Here is a 16,694-nt window from a genome sequence, read left to right as displayed (position 1 = left end):
TACTCGGTATAAATTGACCCCCTGAGAGGTTTCTGCTCCCTGGGGTGAGGACCCCAGGGTGGGGACCCCAGGGTGGGGACCCCAGAGCTGGCACCTTGGGGCTGTTTGCTCTTTCTTATGCCCCGTGGCTGCTGCTGGGTGCGCTCGGCTGGGCCAGGCCCGCCCGAGGGAAAGGGAAAATGAATGAAAATTAATTTTGGCGAGGTAGGGAGGAAGATGAGGAGGGGCCGCCTTCCTTCTTTGTTTGCCTGTGTGTTTCCCTGAGGAGGAAGAGGGAGGCCGAAGGGCAGCTTGACCCCAGGCTGCTCCGGCTGTGCCACAACATCACGGCTGCCTTCCCGGTGCCTCGGGACGGCGAGTTTGGCATCCTGCGGCCATCGGGGCTCCTGGAAAATGCTGGATGGGTGCAGCGAGTGGGCAAGGGCTGGGTGCTACCGGGGGTTTACCCACCCACCCACCCACCCACCAGCTGGGTGCTCCAGGACAGCCGGGATGCGGCAGCACCATCATCTCGCTCCCCATCACCATGCACGGCTGCTGCACCGAGCGCGGCGCCCTGCCAGCCCCTGGTGCTGTGGTACACGAATGAATCCCCCTCCCAACCTCGCTCCTTTGTGAGCGCATCCTCTAAAGTGGGGTTGGGGGGTGCCCATGGCCATGCTGTGCTGATGCGTGTGGTTTGCTGGCTGCCGGCCGCGGGGTTCCCCTCGCCTTCCTCTTGGCAAACCAAGGCGGCTGTGGAGAGCCAGGGGAGAGGCTGGAGTCAGCCCCGAAGCTCGCAGGAAGCTCACAGCCAGGGTGCAGGATGAGGCCTGTGGTGCGGGGACGTGGTCATTTGTCCTTCCGTCCCCTGCACTGGCTTCTCGCAGCATTTGGTATCTCAGAGCCGCGTCCCCCGGCGTGGGCAGCTCTGGTGCTGGGAGCATCTGGCTGTCACCCCAGGATGCTGCACCCCAAAGGCTCAGCACCGAGCTGGCCCATGGCCCTCGGTGGAGGGTCCCTGTCCCCACTGGGACCCCTGGGGACATTTTCTGTAGGTTTAAACTCAAACCTGCTCTGCTTTGAGCCCCACTCCAGCGCCAGTGTGGTGGGGAGAGCATCCCCATCCTCTCCGAGAAGCTCTGGCTGGTCCCATCGTGGGGATGACTCATGCACAGCGTGGGGTGACACTGGGACAACACGGGACAATGCTGGGAAGGCCCCATGAGCACCCAGCATCCCCCTAGCCCCACCCCACGTGTGGTACCCAGCCGCTGGGGATGCTGGCAGGGGAGGTGAAGGGTGTAGGATTCAATGAATCATCTCAGGCGGATGCCACGCTCTCATGACTAAGGCACCGGTGGGCAGATGCCCACGGGTACCTCGGATGGGGGGCTGTAGGCAAGAACAGGGGGGTCTGCTGGGGGTCCCCATCCTCCAGATCACCCCTGTCCTGCCCAAGAGCTGTGGCTGCCCTGCTCAGGCAGGTGAACAGCGTCCTGAGGGGGTCTGTGGTGCTGTCCCCAGCTCTGCCCCCCAATAAGACGGTGAAGGACCAGGGGGGTCTGCGGGGCTCAGATCACACTGCACCCGGCGCTGGTGGAGGATCAGTTCTTCAACCTCTCCGTCTGCGGTGGGTGGTTGCAAATCACCGGGCGATGCGACAGGTTGATGGCCCCAGTGGGACCAGTCCGCAGGAGGTGATAAAACCCTCCTGCCCCCGCAGCTATCAGCACCCAGGAAAGGGGAAGAGAAATTGCTCTGGCTGCTGAGCATCTGTTATGTGGATTTTCCTGGATTTATGACTAATTGTGACCCACCCCCCTCCGTGCTTCCCCTTCCCGTGCCCTCTCGCTGCCCCTCCAGCCCAGCCCATCTTCCCTGGGGGCCCAGGGTGTCCCCAGGGTGTCCCCAGGGTGTCCTCGGGGTGTCCCCTGCTAGGCTGGGTCCTGTGACTGCCTTTGCACCTTACACGTTGCCGGTGCCAAAGATCCAGCGCCAGCAGCTCTCCATCAGCGCCCAACGGTACGACATCAGCCTGTGGTGCTGAGCGCCGGCTGACAGCAGTGCTGAGGTTCCCTGGCAGCTCAGCGGCTCCCTTGGGACACCGTGGGGACAGCTCTGCCAGGACCACCAGACGCTGTGCCTGCCCATGCCCACCAGCACCCTCAACTCCACCTACACCTGCGTGGTCCGAAACCCCCTCGAGGAGCAGCACGTCTCAGTCCCACTGGGCACCCTGTGCCCCCCGCAGGGTAAACCCCCACCCCCGGCCCCCAGATCCGGCCACCCAGCGGCGTCCTGGCACCCACCATGGCTTGTCCCAACAGATGCGTGGTGCAGAGGGGGAATGGGAGCCCTGCTCGGCTCCGTCTGGCTGGGGAGGAAGAAGAAGAGGAAGAAGAAGAGGAAGAAAGGAGCTGGGGCAAGTGGGTGCTGCCCAGCACCGGCTTTTTCCTTCGCGGTGGCTCTGCCTGCCTGGACCAGGACAGCTCCATCCCCCCATTCCCTGCATCCCGGCTCCCTCTGACACCCCCTAGCTCACCCCCGCCTGCTCCTCTCCCCGCAGCCACCTTCTCCTCCCCCTCTGGCGAGGATGCTCTGCTGGAGGAGCCACGGTCACCGGGATCCAGAGGAGATCCCCGCTGGACACCGATGTGTGGGTGAGGGTGAGAGGCTGGCGCCGAATTCGGCTCCTGGCCCGTTGCACGGTGATGCCAGATCTGAATTTGGCTCCTGGCCCATTCCATGGTGATGCCGGGGCCAAATTCGGCTCCTGGCCCGTTGCACGGTGATGCCAGATCTGAATTTGGCTCCTGGCCCATTCCATGGTGATGCCGGGGCCAAATTCGGCTCCTGGCCCGTTGCACGGTGATGCTGGGGCTGAATTTGGCTCATGCCAGACCCAGGCTCCAGCTCCCAGCCCCCCCCCCGCCCCGAGGCGCTGTGGCTGAGGGTCCCTCCGTGCCTCCACAGCCCCCCGAGCTGGGGGCTGCAGCCCCTTCTCCAGCCCCCCCACCCCAGCAGCAGCTCCCAGCATCACTCTGAATACAGGGTGGGGGGTGCCAGGGGGGGACATTGAGGGGCACTTCCCAGGGCCACCATATCCCTGGGGGCTTGTCCTGGCTGGGGAGGGGTCATGACTGTCACCGCTGGCTTGGGGGGGGTGTCCCCCTGTTTTCTGCCCCCCCTAAGCAGCGAGACCACCCCCCACCATCTACAGCCAGCTGCAGGAAGGCACCGAGCCCCCCACATAGCCCCGCACCGCCCGTGAGTGCCATGTGTCCCTGCCAGGACCCGGGGGGCTCCATCCTCATCCCACCCCCCCAGCTCTGTCCCCACACTGAGTGTCCCCACGTTGTCCTGGAGCAGGACAGGGACCACCGAGCCCCCCTGGCAATGGGCAGGGGTGGTGGGGTCAGGCTGGAGTGGGGGTCCAACCCCACCCCCCTTGGCTCACTGGTGACTCCAGTAAAGGTGAGTGAAAGCGAGGTGTGGGTGGATTTATGGGGGCCAACTCCCCCCCCCCCCCCCCCCAGGGCACCCAGGGATGGGGGGGGGGTCTGCAGCTTGGGGAGGGGGGCCTGGGCTGCCCTCCCAGCTATGGGGGGGGTGTCTAGGTGGGGCGCGGGGTGGAGCCATTTGTGTGTGGCAAAGCCGGGGAGGGGGGGGGACAGGGGGTGATGCTCAGGGCCGGGGCTGGCACTGGGGTGGGGGCCCAGCCAAAACGGCCCCCCCGGGAGCTGCAGCAAGGGCAGAGTGGGGGGGCAGCACCCATGGGGGGGGGGGGGGAGCACCAATGGAGGGGGGGGCAGCACCCATGGAGGGGGGCAGCACCCACGGAGGGGGGCAGCACCCACGGCTCCATGCAGCACGTCAGGGGCTGGTCATGGGCCACCCCCACCCCAAGTGTGGGGGCCCACAGCCGGGTCCCCCCATACAGCCCCATCCCCGTATGGCCGGGGTCCTATAGGGCTGGACCCCGCACAGCTGGATCCCTGCACAGCTGGACCCCCACATAGCAGGCTCCCCACACAGCTGGATCCCCACACAGCTGGATCCCTGCACAGCTGGGCCCTGAGATAGCAGGACCCCTGCACAGCTGGATCCCTGCACAGCTGGGTCCCCATATAGTCAGGGTGAGCACAGCTGGATCTCTGCACAACTGGATGCTCATATAGTGGGGTCCCCGCACAGCTGGATCCCCACATAGAGGACCCCACACACAGCCAGATTGCCAGACAGCAAGGTCCAGCTGCTGGATCCCCACACAGCCGGATCCTTGCACAGCTGGATCCCCGTATAGCAGGGTGCCTGCACAGCTTGATCCCCACACAGCTGGATGCCCATATAGTGGGGTCCCTGAACAGCTGGATCCCCATATAGTGTGGCTCCTGCACAGCTGGATCCTTACACAGCCGGATCCCTGCACAGCTGGATCCCCACACAGCTGGATCCCCATATAGTGGGATTCCCTCACATCTGGACCCTGCACAGCCGGGTCCCCACAGAGCCGAATCTCCATATAGTGGGGTTCCCGTACAGCTGGATCCCTGCACAGCTGGATTCCCGCACAGCTGGATCACCACACAGCTGGATCCCTGCACAGCTGCATCCCCCTATAGCAGCGCTCCCGCACAGCCGGATCCCCGCACAGCTGGATCCACACACAGCTGGATCCCTGCACAGCTGGATCTCCATATGGGGGGTCCCCGCACAGCTGGATCCCTGCACAGCTGGATCTCCATATAGTGGGGTCCCCGCACAGCTGGATCCCCCTATGGGAGGCTCTTACAGCTGGACCCCCGCACGCCCCCCACCTCCACACGGCCGCCCCCCGCCCCCCCGTCGCAGCGCGGGGCGGGGCCGTGCGTGCGCGCGCCCGCCGCCCGCGGCCGGAAGCGGAAGCGGGTCGGAGCGTGCCCGGAAGTGTGTGGGCGGTGGCGGCGGTTCCGGTTCCGGCGGCCGTGCGGGGGAGGCAGCGGCGGCGGCGGCGGCAGCAGCGAGGCGAGCGGCGCGTACCCCGCATCGGCACCGCGGCCCGGGCGCGCTCCGCCGCCCCCCCGCCCCCGCGTCACCCGCCGGACCCGGCCCGGCCCGCGCCGCCCCCGCAGGTGGGTCCCGGTGCCGGGCGCGGCCGAGCCGCCGCCACCGCCGCCCCCCGGCCTCCGGCGGGGCCGCCCCGGGCGCTGGGGCCCGGGGGAGCGGCTGCCGGCGAGGCTGCGGCGAGGAGGGGGCCGGTTACCGGACGGGGGGTGCCGGCGGCGGGGGGTGCCGCCGGGAACCGGGAGGTGAAGGCCGCGGCGGGCCCGGTGCCCGGAGGCCTTTGGGGGCGATGCTGCGGGGGGGGGAGAGCGGGGGCGAACGGGCAGCCCCCGGTTACCGGGGGGCGCTCGGGGGGCTGCGGGAGCGCTACGGGGAGCCGTGGCGGGGGAGCCCCCCGGTAACCGGGTGCGTGGGAGCGGGAGGGGGGGGGGGGCGCACGGTTCCCGGGGAGGGGGGGGCGGGTTACGGTGTTGGGGAGGCGGCGGGCCGGGCCCGTGGCGGGGGGGGCGGCGGGGCCGTGGCTGCCCCGCCCGGGGCAGGGGAGGGAGCGGCGCGGCGGGCGGGCAGGCTGGGGCAGGCCGGCGGGAGGGGGCGGCGGGGCTGTAACGGGAGCCCGGAGTCCGGGCCCGGCCGCCGCCGCGGCGCCTCGGCTCCTCCTGGCAGCCATTTACATACTTTGAACATTTCAAAGCAGCGAAACCCGGCGGGGACCGAGCGGGGACGGTGCCTCCGGGGGGCTCGGCTGCCTGCCGGGCCGGGGGGGCTGCCCGCAGCCGGCGCCCGGTGCTGCTGTTACTCCCCGGTGCCCATTTTACCCTTTTTTTCTTTTTTCTTTTTTTTTTTTTTGGTGGGGGTGCAACCCTTGATTTCCAAAGCGCTGGCAGGTCACGCTTCCAGCCCAGCTCACCTAAAGCGATTGGAATCAGATGTGCCGTCTCCAGCGGGGATCAGGAGCTGGGATTTTATCCCGCCCCCCCCCCCCCCTTTTTTTTTTTTTCCCCTCGCTGGTACATCTGGGCGAGCTCAGCAGCTTGTGTATTTTGGCAGCGGAGCCCGTCTAGTAACAGAAGACAAACTGTGTTTGGCTTGTTTTGTCTGTCTGACGGCCCCGCCGTGCGGCGTTTCGTTCCCCAAGCAGGAGGGAAACGGGGATTAAACCACCGGCTCTTTGGAAAGATGCACTGGGCTGAATCCCATCGGGGAGACCCCGGGCAGGGTTACAGCTGGAGGTGGTTTTTCCAGAGCAATTCCAAGCGCTGCCCGCGATAATGGCGTGTGGATGTCGCTGATGCCGATTTCCTTCTGTTTCCCAGTCAGCAGGAGGGAGAAAATGAAAGCAGGCTGCAGCATTGTGGATAAGCCAGAAGGAGGAGGAGGTAAGGAAGTCTAAAGGCTGAGTTGTTCAGCTGTTACAAATTCTTTTCCCAGGATAAAGGAGCTCAGGAGGGATTAATTCCACCTCTCCCAAAAGCTCTCTTATGTGGGCAAAAAGCCGTGTGTGAGTGAGGATCGGTCAGATGTTTGCTCGGTGGGCTGTCGGCAAGTTTTTAAGAGCGCCAGGTTTAATATGCAAATAAATCTTCCCGGATATATTTTCTCCGTAAGGATTTGGGGTCCCTGAGGCGGATCCCCTCTGCTCTGGTACAGCTCGTGCCTGGTTTTGTCTCCGTTGCAGCCTGCGATAGCAGTGTGGGTGGCGTTGGAGCGTGATGCGACTTCTTCCACGCTGCTGGAGCCTGAAATTGTAGCCACGATGATTTGGGGGGGGGGGGGGGGGGGAGAAAAGGGGAAAAAAAAAAAAACCCAAACCCCTCGTGTTAGTAGTTGTGCTGGGAAACTATTCTGAGAAAGCTGAACTTGGCAGTCGCTCAGAAACATCTGCCGGCACAGTTGAATCTGGAGCGGGCTGCCGTGGCTTGAAATAAAGGGGAGCTGAGAGCTGTCTGCCCTCGCCCCCCAACATCAGCGCACCAAATGCTCAAATCTGGATGATTTGCCTTATTTTAGCTGCCTGGAGTCCAAATTGTACGCTGCCTAAAGCTGCTGAGCTCCTTTCTGCTGCTGCTCACGTTTATGTCCCTTTCAGTTTTACTGTTTTGGGGTTTTTTTGTGGTGGTTTAATTCCCCCTCCGGGGAGAGGGGGCTAAAAGGAATCAGAAAATGAGCAGCTAGAGTAGGAGAGCCGGGTTTCTGTGCTTCCACCTTGAACGTTTAGGAGAATTACGGCCCCCAGCGATGCTCTGTGGTCTCACCCTGGCGAAAACACGATAAATAGGCAGCAGAGCTTGGCAGCTGTGAGCTCCTGTTGCTCTCTGAGTGACTTTCGCTTTTTTTGGCCTTTTCCAAGGTTATCATTTCCCAGAGTGGGCTTACAAGACTGAGTCCAGCCCCGGCTCCCGGCAGATCCAGTTATGGCATTTCATCCTGGAGCTGCTGCAGAAGGAGGAGTTCCGCCATGTCATCGCCTGGCAGCAGGGCGAGTACGGGGAGTTTGTCATCAAGGACCCTGACGAGGTGGCCCGACTGTGGGGCAGGAGAAAATGCAAACCCCAGATGAACTACGACAAGCTGAGCCGGGCGCTCAGGTGAGCAGAAGCTCCCACGGAGGCGGGGAGCTGGTAACAAGCCCTCCTTCCATCCTTCCCTGCCTCTTTTGGGCAACTGGTTGTAGATGGTCCCTGGTTCGGTGGCACCTGCAGTTCTGGGAGGTTTGTGTCTTGATTTTGAGTTCTGGGGTGCCACATTGTTCGGGTAGGTCTGACTGTACCTGGGTGTGATGAGAAAGACAGAGGAGGGAGTCCCTGGTTCACCGTGCCCTGTTCTGCACCCCGGTGTAAATTTGCACCCTGGTTCAGGTTGTCATTATCAGAATGGCTTCCTTCCGGGGAGCTCTTCTGCCTCTTTTCTCAGCTTCCATTGCCGCTGCTGGCTTGAGCAATGAAGGTGTGGGAGGAAACCAGAGGTGTTACTCTATTATCACACCATCAAGGGTACCGTTTCAGAGAAAGCAGCTCCCCTTTCTAACAGAATTTGTACCAGTCTCTAGCGCTAAATCTGGGCAAATCAAAGTTTGGCACTGGTCTGAAGGCGAGGGCCTGGACTGGGTCTTTCCCGAGCCCGGAGGACAGGAATTTGGGTAATCTTAAGGACACCCTCTGTCCCCTTGCGTGAGACAGGGGCTGAGCGTTCCTCACTTTGCACTTTGTAACTCCAAAGCCTCCAGTACGACTTTGCCCTCTGTTTAGACCCTTCCTTAGGTGGTTGGGGTTTTTTTCCCCCGTTGTTGCTGTATATTTTGAAGTTAGACGGTGGAAAACTAGCATGACCCTCCAAATATTTCAGCATTTCAAGCCTGTCACTTGCAAGAGCAGCTGGGTTCCTGACAGGTTCTGGCATTATCAGTCTGTAACATGGACTTCGCTGCCTTACGCCCTGTGATACCTCCTGGGTGGAGCTGACAAAGACAAACAAGGCAGCAAACACGAGAGTCTCGTACTGGAACAGGAAGGAAACAATAAATTGAATGGCACCGGGGCTGTAATTGGTACATGGGAGTGGAAAATAGCCTCCACCTGCCGACACGGATCACGTCTTGGCATCTCGATGCCCAGTGTGACAGCAATGGGACAAGGGCACTGCAGGTAGCAGCAGCCACCCCAGCTGGGGACCTGTGGCTCCTTCCCTCCGCCTGCTCGGAGCGGGCGCTGCTTTGTTTGGTGTGCGCTGTGGCAACAGGCACCCTGCCTTGATCTACCCCCTAAGGACAGAGAATGGTGGCGATGATCCGCGCGTTACACCTTTGTTTGGACACCAGTGGTTAGGAGGCTGAGGACAAACAGTGGTGGTGTAAGCGGGGAGGAGGCTGCGGTGGGGATTATACCCGCTGTCTCTGTGGCAGAGTCCTCCTGCCTTGGTTTGGTGCCGTGAAGGTGAGGAAGGGGTGGGGGGCTGGCTCCCAGTGCCTGCCCTCTGCAGCCCCTGATCATTTTGAATCCTAAGGTGCAAATGGGTGAACAAAAGGGAAGCAATTTGCTCACAGGCACGAGAGCAGCAGAAACCAGCTCTCCCCATTTCCAGCCTGATACCCGGTACGCTGTTACAATACCCTGAGCCCTGAAACTGGCAGAAATAAAACCCAAATCTGAGCTCATCTGGGTAATTTGGTCTTTTTTCACTCAGCTCTGCCGCTGCCCTGGGTTTTGTTCTGCCCCAGCCCAGGCGCACATTCCCCTCTTGCGGGTTCTGTCTCTTAGCACAGGTTCAGCTGAACGTTCCCTTACCGTTCTGGGTCCCGTAACGTTCCCCCGGCAGTCGCAGCCCACGTGGAGCGACCGCCTGTTTCGCTGGCTGCGGGGCACTTTGCAGATGGGAATAGGGATGTCGTGCCAGCGCCGTGTGGGATGCTTGTACGAGACCCCCCAGCCCGTGGCACTGGTCCCAGTTTGGACAGGGGTGAGAACCAGCACGTACAGGCTTGGCCTGTTGTTCAGTTTTCGCTGCTTTTCAGGATCTCACCTTTTCCCACATGTTCTAAGGGACACAGTGACCTGTAGGTTTGAAACCTCCTGCTAAAGAACGGGCTGTAAAAGGGGAGTGGGTGTCGTTTGGAAACTTCCCTCTCAACTAATCATTTCTTGCATCAATAATGTAAATTCTCGGGGTGACTTCATTTTTGTAGGTACGTCAGGGGTGGACGTTGATGGCCCTAAAGGAAACGGGGCCCTTAAGCCACCGTGCACTTTGATCGATCTCTTTTAACTTATTAACAGATACTATTACAACAAGAGGATTCTCCACAAGACAAAAGGCAAAAGGTTTACCTACAAGTTCAACTTCAACAAGCTGGTGATGCCCAACTACCCGTTCATTAACATTCGGCCTAATGGTGAGTGGGGAGGGGGGGCTGCTGCTTTTAACTGGCGGGGCTCCTGGCGTGTGGAACAGCCCCTGCAGACCCCTTATCAGTCATCTCCGCCAGGGCAATCAGTGCTGTTGTGGTGGGAATGCCTGGACCTTGATAAAGCCTTATCTTGGGGCTCTCTTTCCCTCGGGTTTGTCACAGACGCAGCTGTGGTTGGCTTTGGCGGGGAGGGGGGAGACTGGAGGCATTTTGGTTTCCTCTTCGAGCTCGCTCGCCTGCCTTTATGGGTGTTGCAGGTTTGCTTTGCTCGCTGTCGTGGCTGTCCTTGGGCTAAGAGGGTTTTAGCTCTGTTGCAGGGACCTTGCCTCACTCACATGCTCCTAACGTAAGTTTATGGTGCCATATAAATGTGACCCTTCTTGACAAGGAGCTTAGAGGTGCACGGCGAGGCATGCGGGCGGGCGCTGTCGGAAAGTTCACAGCTGAACAGCAGTTTGCTCTCCTCCTTGCTTCTGTGAAAGCCACTTGTTTGCTTTGGGTTTGCTCCTTTTCAATCAAAAGGAAATTTTTTTCTTAACCAAATTCTACGTAGAGTTGAGAGGAACGTAATAGCGAGCGCAGTTTCCAGAGGAAGAGCAGTAACTTAGCCGAGTTTGACTAAAATCACAGGTATTTCTCGAGCCTCCCTGCGGCAGAACAGCCTGCTGACATTCAGGATCACGAAAGAGAGTTTGGGAACGGAGCGTTAATTGTTCCCTTTTCATCCAAAAAGGCCTTTGAGTCTCTTGCCAGGAGTAGTAGCAGGAGTTCGCTCTGGGTTTGTCCCAGAGTCAGCAGTACTGCTGTGGTTTCTCTGGAAGAGGGTCTTTTGTTTGCAAGACGCTTTTTGGTGGAGTCAAGTCCCGCCCCCCCCCCCCCCCCCATAGCTAGATTTCTACAGCTGGGGTGATTGCCTCCGTAACTGCACAGCCACCAGGCAGTCAGGGAAACGAGTGGCCATTGAGTCCATCAAAAAAAAAAAAAAAACAAACCAAAAGAAACAAACCCAAAAAACTCAACCACCACCTTCTGGAAGTCATTACAGCGAGGCCTGAGACTGCAAAGTCACACTTTCTTTGCTGCAGAACGCAGAGGCGCCTGAACCAGCCTTTCTCCCAGCACTGTGCGCTTAGTTCTCACCTCGTGAAGAGCGCCCCAGGGGGAGCCTTGAAGATTTGTCTAGCAGGGAGAGAGCAGGGGAAGAAAATGGGGCTTGAATGTTGACTCCGAAACCCCGGCGGCTGAGAAAAACAACTTACATGTGGGCAAGAGTATTTCTCACCGGTGCTGGTGTAGCCAGTGCCTACGTACAGTGGTGACTGCTCGTTGATCTTGGCAGTTGAAGCGACCTGCATCCCACCCTGCTCCCTGGGGAGTCCCAGCTTCGTTTCAAGGCATTGTCTTCTAAGCCAAACGGGGCTGGGAGAATGGAAATAATTCATAAAGGCGTTCTGCTTCACCTGTGGGGGACACGCTGCCTTTACGGCAGCGAGGAGAAGGCAGTGTGTTCTTCAGGAGTCCTTAGCCAAAGCATGGGGGTGTAAGATGTAGTACGAAGCTGCGCTGCAAATCTATAATTACTTGCAGCAACGAGTCTGGGCAGTTCCAGCTCAATATTGCTCACTGCTGTTCCTTTTCCCTGTTTGCAGCCACTCCCTCCTATCTCTGGGGCATGCATTTAAAAAAAGAAGTTTGGAGAACTGGAATGCACTTGTCTAATTACAACCTGTTTTCTTTCCTTCTGGCTGGGATGGGGGTTGGGATATCAAACCTGTTTGGGGCACTGGAATCAAGTTTCTTCTCCCGGCTCTCGGTGGCGGGGTTTTGAAGGGAAGGGAGAGTCAACGGGTGCGCTGGGGAGGTGAGGGAGCAGGTGGAAGGATTTGCCTCAATATGGCTCGTTACGGCACGAGTAAGTCGTAGCCAGGCGCCTCCGTAGGCACGGCGGTGGAAGAGGAGCCAGGGAGAGCTGGCAGCGTTGCTGGCAGGAGTGGTGGAGAGCAGACTTCTTCCCAGCAAAGCACAAATCGGTGACTTTCAGTCAGCCCCGAGAGCTTGAGGTTTAACCAGCAGCGCTTCTGCCGGTGGCGCTGGAGCGCGATTGCTTAACTGTGCTCCTCACGCACCCGCGTGGAGACGTTTTCTGGTTAAACCGGAGCGAGGAGGTCACAGGAGGGCGGCTGAAAGTGGAAGTTGCTTCAGTGGCCTTGGAGGGTGACAAAACCTTGGCTGGGGCGAGGTGTGGAGGTGGGCAGAGGAGACGGGAGCCGTGCAGGGGAAGGGAGCAGATGGGGAAGGCAGCTCCCAGCTTGGCGGCGGCTGCGTTGTTGGTGGCGCACGCACGGTATTTTTGTGTTAGTCTTCCAGACGCCCGCGGGCACAGCCCGAAAAGCAGCTCTTTACCTGTGTTTTAACTCCCTTGGCGACTGCGCTCTTTAACTCTCTCCCCTATCTTTTTTTTTTTTTTTCTTCCCCCCCCCCCCCCAGGTGTTGTGCCACAGAGCGCTCCTCCCGTCCCCACAGCTTCATCCCGCTTCCATTTCCCACCGCTGGACAGCCACTCTCCCACCGAAGATGCCCAGCCCAGCCGTTTCTCCAGTGCGTCCCTGGTCCCATCCAACCCCGAAGCGTTGGGTGACGGTGGCGAGAGGAAGCCAGACATGCCGGAGCTGGAGGACGGCTCCTCGGATTGGCGCCGTGGCGTGGATCTTATGGCCTCGCGCAACGCGGTGGGCGCCGGTAGCGTCAACCACCAGAAGCGCAAGCCCGATATTATGCTCCCTCTCTTCACCAGGCCCGGGATGTACCCGGATCCTCACAGCCCCTTCGCCGTGTCCCCCCTGCCAGGGCGTGGCGGGGTCCTAAACGTCCCGATCTCTCCTGCCTTGTCCCTGACTCCAACCATTTTCTCCTACAGCCCCTCTCCGGGCCTCAGCCCCTTCACAGGTAGCAGCTGCTTTTCTTTTAACCCTGAAGAAATGAAACACTACCTGCATTCACAAGCTTGCTCCGTCTTCAACTACCACCTGAGTCCGCGGACTTTCCCCCGCTATCCGCTCATGGTGCCACCACTACAGTGCCAAATGCCCCTGGAGGAGCAGCCCCAGTTCCCCATCAAGCTACAGCCTCCCCCCGTGGGGCGCAAAAACAGGGAGAGACTGGAAAGCGCCGAGGAGCCGGCGGTCCCCCAGCTGGCCACCCCTCCTCCCAGGGTCAAGGTGGAGCCCGCGATGGACAAGGAGGCAGAGTGTGAAGAGCCAGCGGTGAAAGGAAAAGACAAAACTGAGCGAGAGGAAGGTTCCAGCGCGGCAGCCAGCCTGGAAGAAGAGAAAGCACCTGTGTTTGCCAGACCGGCTGCCCCGTCGTGGCACCCAGCCCCCCCGGCACCCACCCAGGCCGGCTTCTCGGCTGAAGAACCCCAGGAGCAAGGGGAGAGCAGCGGGGAGAAGTCATCCCGGGAGCCTGCCGGAGAATCAGGGGCGCAGGAGAAGAGAGAGGACGCCCTGATGCCTCCAAAGCTGCGTCTCAAGCGCCGCTGGAACGGTGACCGGCAAGCGGACGTCCCCGAGGAGCGTCAGAACGGCCGAGTCCACTGGAACGGGGCGCTGGGCAGCCCGCACCTCGCGGCGGCTCCCAAAGCCGTGACGGCCACGGCTGCCTCCGACACCTAAGGCCAGGGGAGCCTTGCGGTCCGTCTGCGCTGCAAACATCCGTGTATTTATGTAGCAAGGTTGCAGAGCGTGGGGGGCGGGCGGGGGGCTGGGGCTAGCCTGGTTTGGTAATTCTAGAAACTAGGGGGTTTGTGTTCTTTGTTTTCCTTGTTGAATTGCAGGTGAGACGCGGTTGTCTTGCTCCGATTAGGAGAGGCGAGGGAAGCCGGCCGCCCTTGTGCGCAAGCTTCACACCTTGCACGAACTCCAGCGGGGTTGAGGCCTCCACCGGGACGGAGGAACTCCAGACACGGTCTATTTTCTATGCGCTCTAGTATTTATAGAAGCAGGAATCTCTGAATTCATCTAGTTCCCTTTTTTATATATATATATATATATATATATATATATATACACGGAGCCTGGTGCGATGGTGGGAGAGGATTTCCTGCCCGTTCGAGATGTGCTGTGCATCAGCCTCGGGAGCCGTCTGTATTTTTTTTTTTTTTTTTTGAGGGGGGGGAGGAATCAGGGGGACGGGACGAGGAATTATTGCACTGTCTGTGGAGCGGGGAAGGTTGCGGAAAAAAAACACAACTCAGAAAATCACCGGTGCGCCAGCAAGGTGGGACGCTGCTGGAGAGGGAGGCGCGTTCCCAGCAAGCGGATCTCGGGGCCGGGGGAGGGGGGGAAGTGCTTCAGGAGATGTTAAGTCGTCCCTTTCGCCTTTCTGAAATACTGCAGAAGCCATGAGCAAAATATTTAAAAAAAAAAAAAAAAAAAAAAAAAAATCTTTCAGGGAAGGGAGCGGGGTGAGAAAAAAAAATAACCTAATGCCTTTAATATACGCATTAAAATGTACCCTAGGTTTTTTTTTTTTCTTTTTTTTTTTCTTTTTTTTTCCTAATTGTCTGGGTGGAGTTGGGAGTGATTGGAAGATTAACACTGAAATGCTTGTGGTGAGTTCATAGAGAAGGAATGACAGGAGCTTTGTTAAATCTGATTTCCTTTGTTTGGTTCCCCTATCACTTTGACTCATGCCTTAACTACGCGGACACTTTATGCGAGCAGGGTTCTATGGACGGGAGCAGCCAGAGCCGGACGCGTTTGGCCGAGGTCGGGTTTTTCCCGAGGTTTTTGGCTTGTGCCTGATGATGGAGAAGTGCTGGAGAAGCGCGGTGGTGGTGGTGGTTGCGGCTCGGCGGCTCCGTTGCCGCAGGCTGGGTCGAGGCAGGGTTCGCAGTGTAAATCTCGCTGTATTTTTGCTGTAAATCTGCTCTTTCCCTACGCAGCTGCGTTTGTCGTTAGGCTGATTAACTTAGAACTCTGGATTCCGTTGAGGAATGCGCTCGTCTCCCACCGCGGCGGGGGACGAATCCCTAACTGATTCCTTGAAAGGAGCTTGGAAAGACCCGATCTCCACGGGGATAGAGCCGCGTCTCCGGAGAGCAGCTGATTATTCACGCGATCGTAGGCGAGAGGCGTGCGCGGGCAGATTCCTTCAGTCGAGGACTCGGGAACTGTCGGAGGAGGGCAGGGAGCGCGTGTGCGAGCACAAAATTCTTTGCCAACGTTCGTAGGCAGAGAGCCGGGGCTGCTCGGGAGATGCCCAGAGGAGATGCTGGTGCGTGGTAGCCGGGGGATGCGGGAGCTGTGAGCCGCTTGCCTGGGCGAGCTCGGATCCGGCACCTGGATTGACCTCCACGGTCAGAGCCCGAGCGTGGAGGAAAAAGGGGGGAAGGAACCCCTCAATCCGGCCCCGGAGAGGGTGTCGGCGAGTGAACTCAGGAATTAGAAACACGAGGCCTTTCCCATCCGTCATGCATATCGTCACCCCCCCTCGCGCCCAAGTGCCGGAGCCCACGGGCACCGCTCCCGTTTGGGGAGGGGGCCAGGGCAGAGGTGGGGGGGGGGGGGAAGCTGCCCTTCTCGCCCTTCGTTTAAGGCAAAAAAAAAAAAAAAAAAAAAAAAAAGTTGAACTGTTGTTTGGCTTTAAAAGTTTGTAATCGGTTGGGGGGGGGGGGGCCTGGGGAGGGGAGGGGGTGTTGTCTTCATAGCCATTGCACTGCAAACCGGGAACTCCGCGTTCAGGGATAAAGGACTCAGGTTCTCAGGACAACAACGGACCAGTGACCGGCTGCGGGTGATGGGCTTCGCTTTTTGGGGGGGCGGGGGGCTGGCTGGGCCCCCCCCCTCCACCGTCACCCACGTCCCCCACCAGCTCCGGGGCTCACCTCGGTGTGAGGCAGGGGGGCTCCTCCCGACCAGACTTAGCAGCAGCCTCGGAGGAGGGCGCTTATAAATACATTTTAAATAAGAAAATGCCACAAAAAGAAAAAAAAAAACAAAAAAAACACACACGAAAAAAAAAATTATATATATTCCGATGTGCCAAAATATTTAAACTTGTAAAGTTTAAATGGGTGAAATCTCAACGTCCACCTGTATTAACTAATCAAGAGCATGTTAATGTTTAAACCATTTTTGCTTTGTTTAGTCATAGAGAATCTGTAGGAAAGAGACTTTAAGCGGACAACCAGCAGTCAGCCAGGATTTTGGGGGGAAAAAAAAGGAAAAAAAAATATATATAAAATAAATAAATCCCGCTCCAGATGGGGCAGGGAGGATCGGCCACGCGTCTCCCGGCGGTGGCGAGCGAGCCTGGCAGAACTTCACCGGCTGCGGAGTCGGAACGAGCCCCGGCGTGTCCCGTCCCCGATTCCAGGGGAGAGGAGGATGAGGAGGAAGAACCCCTCTCCAGAAGCATTAACCTCGGCGGCCCAACGTGTCGCCCTCGTCGCCTGCGGGAGGTTCCACCCGTTGCTCGGTTGTCCCTTGTTTTTATTTATTCCATAATTATGGTTTTGTTTTTAAAGTAACTTTTTTGTGTGGGGGGTGGGGGGTGTTGTTTTTTTTTTTTTGTCTTACGGATCCTGGTGGGTTTAAGAACACTGAGTTTCTTCTTTTGGTTTGAAATAATCGTAATCAGATTGTTTTTTTAAAAAAAAAAAAATCGATTTTTAGAGTGCTTTTAAGGAGAAAGTATTTACCGATAGGATTATTTTTGGGGGGGGGTGGGGGGGTGTTGGTTTTTTTTTTATTTTTTTTTTTTTAAAAAA

General features: G+C 58.8%; 1 protein-coding gene across 1 annotated transcript; it reads left to right on the top strand.

Moving 5' to 3' along the window:
- The first annotated feature begins 4,912 nt into the window (after positions 1-4,912).
- Positions 4,913-16,159, top strand: ETV3 (ETS variant transcription factor 3). The gene is made up of 5 exons (XM_055697100.1): positions 4,913-5,093; positions 6,339-6,401; positions 7,373-7,610; positions 9,795-9,910; positions 12,413-16,159. The coding sequence occupies exons 2-5, from the start codon at positions 6,356-6,358 to the stop codon at positions 13,594-13,596; spliced, it is 1,584 nt and encodes a 527-aa protein (XP_055553075.1). The 5' UTR covers positions 4,913-5,093; positions 6,339-6,355; the 3' UTR covers positions 13,597-16,159.
- Positions 16,160-16,694: the final 535 nt, after the last annotated feature.

The sequence above is a fragment of the Falco cherrug genome, chromosome 19 (genome assembly GCF_023634085.1).
Source record: "Falco cherrug isolate bFalChe1 chromosome 19, bFalChe1.pri, whole genome shotgun sequence".
Lineage (NCBI taxonomy): Eukaryota > Metazoa > Chordata > Aves > Falconiformes > Falconidae > Falco > Falco cherrug.
The sequence above is the reverse complement of the archived record's forward strand: the minus strand, read 5'-3'. Positions and strand labels throughout refer to the sequence as shown.

What these genes read in the sequence shown, in the direction of transcription:
- ETV3 (XM_055697100.1), top strand. Translation starts at nt 6,356, where the DNA reads ATGAAAGCAGGCTGCAGCATTGTGGATAAGCCAGAAGGAGGAGGAG. An exon ending in TAAGCCAGAAGGAGGAGGAG is followed by an intron (nt 6,402 to 7,372) that starts GTAAGGAAGTCT and finishes GCCTTTTCCAAG; the next exon opens with GTTATCATTTCCCAGAGTGG. An exon ending in CATTAACATTCGGCCTAATG is followed by an intron (nt 9,911 to 12,412) that starts GTGAGTGGGGAG and finishes CCCCCCCCCCAG; the next exon opens with GTGTTGTGCCACAGAGCGCT.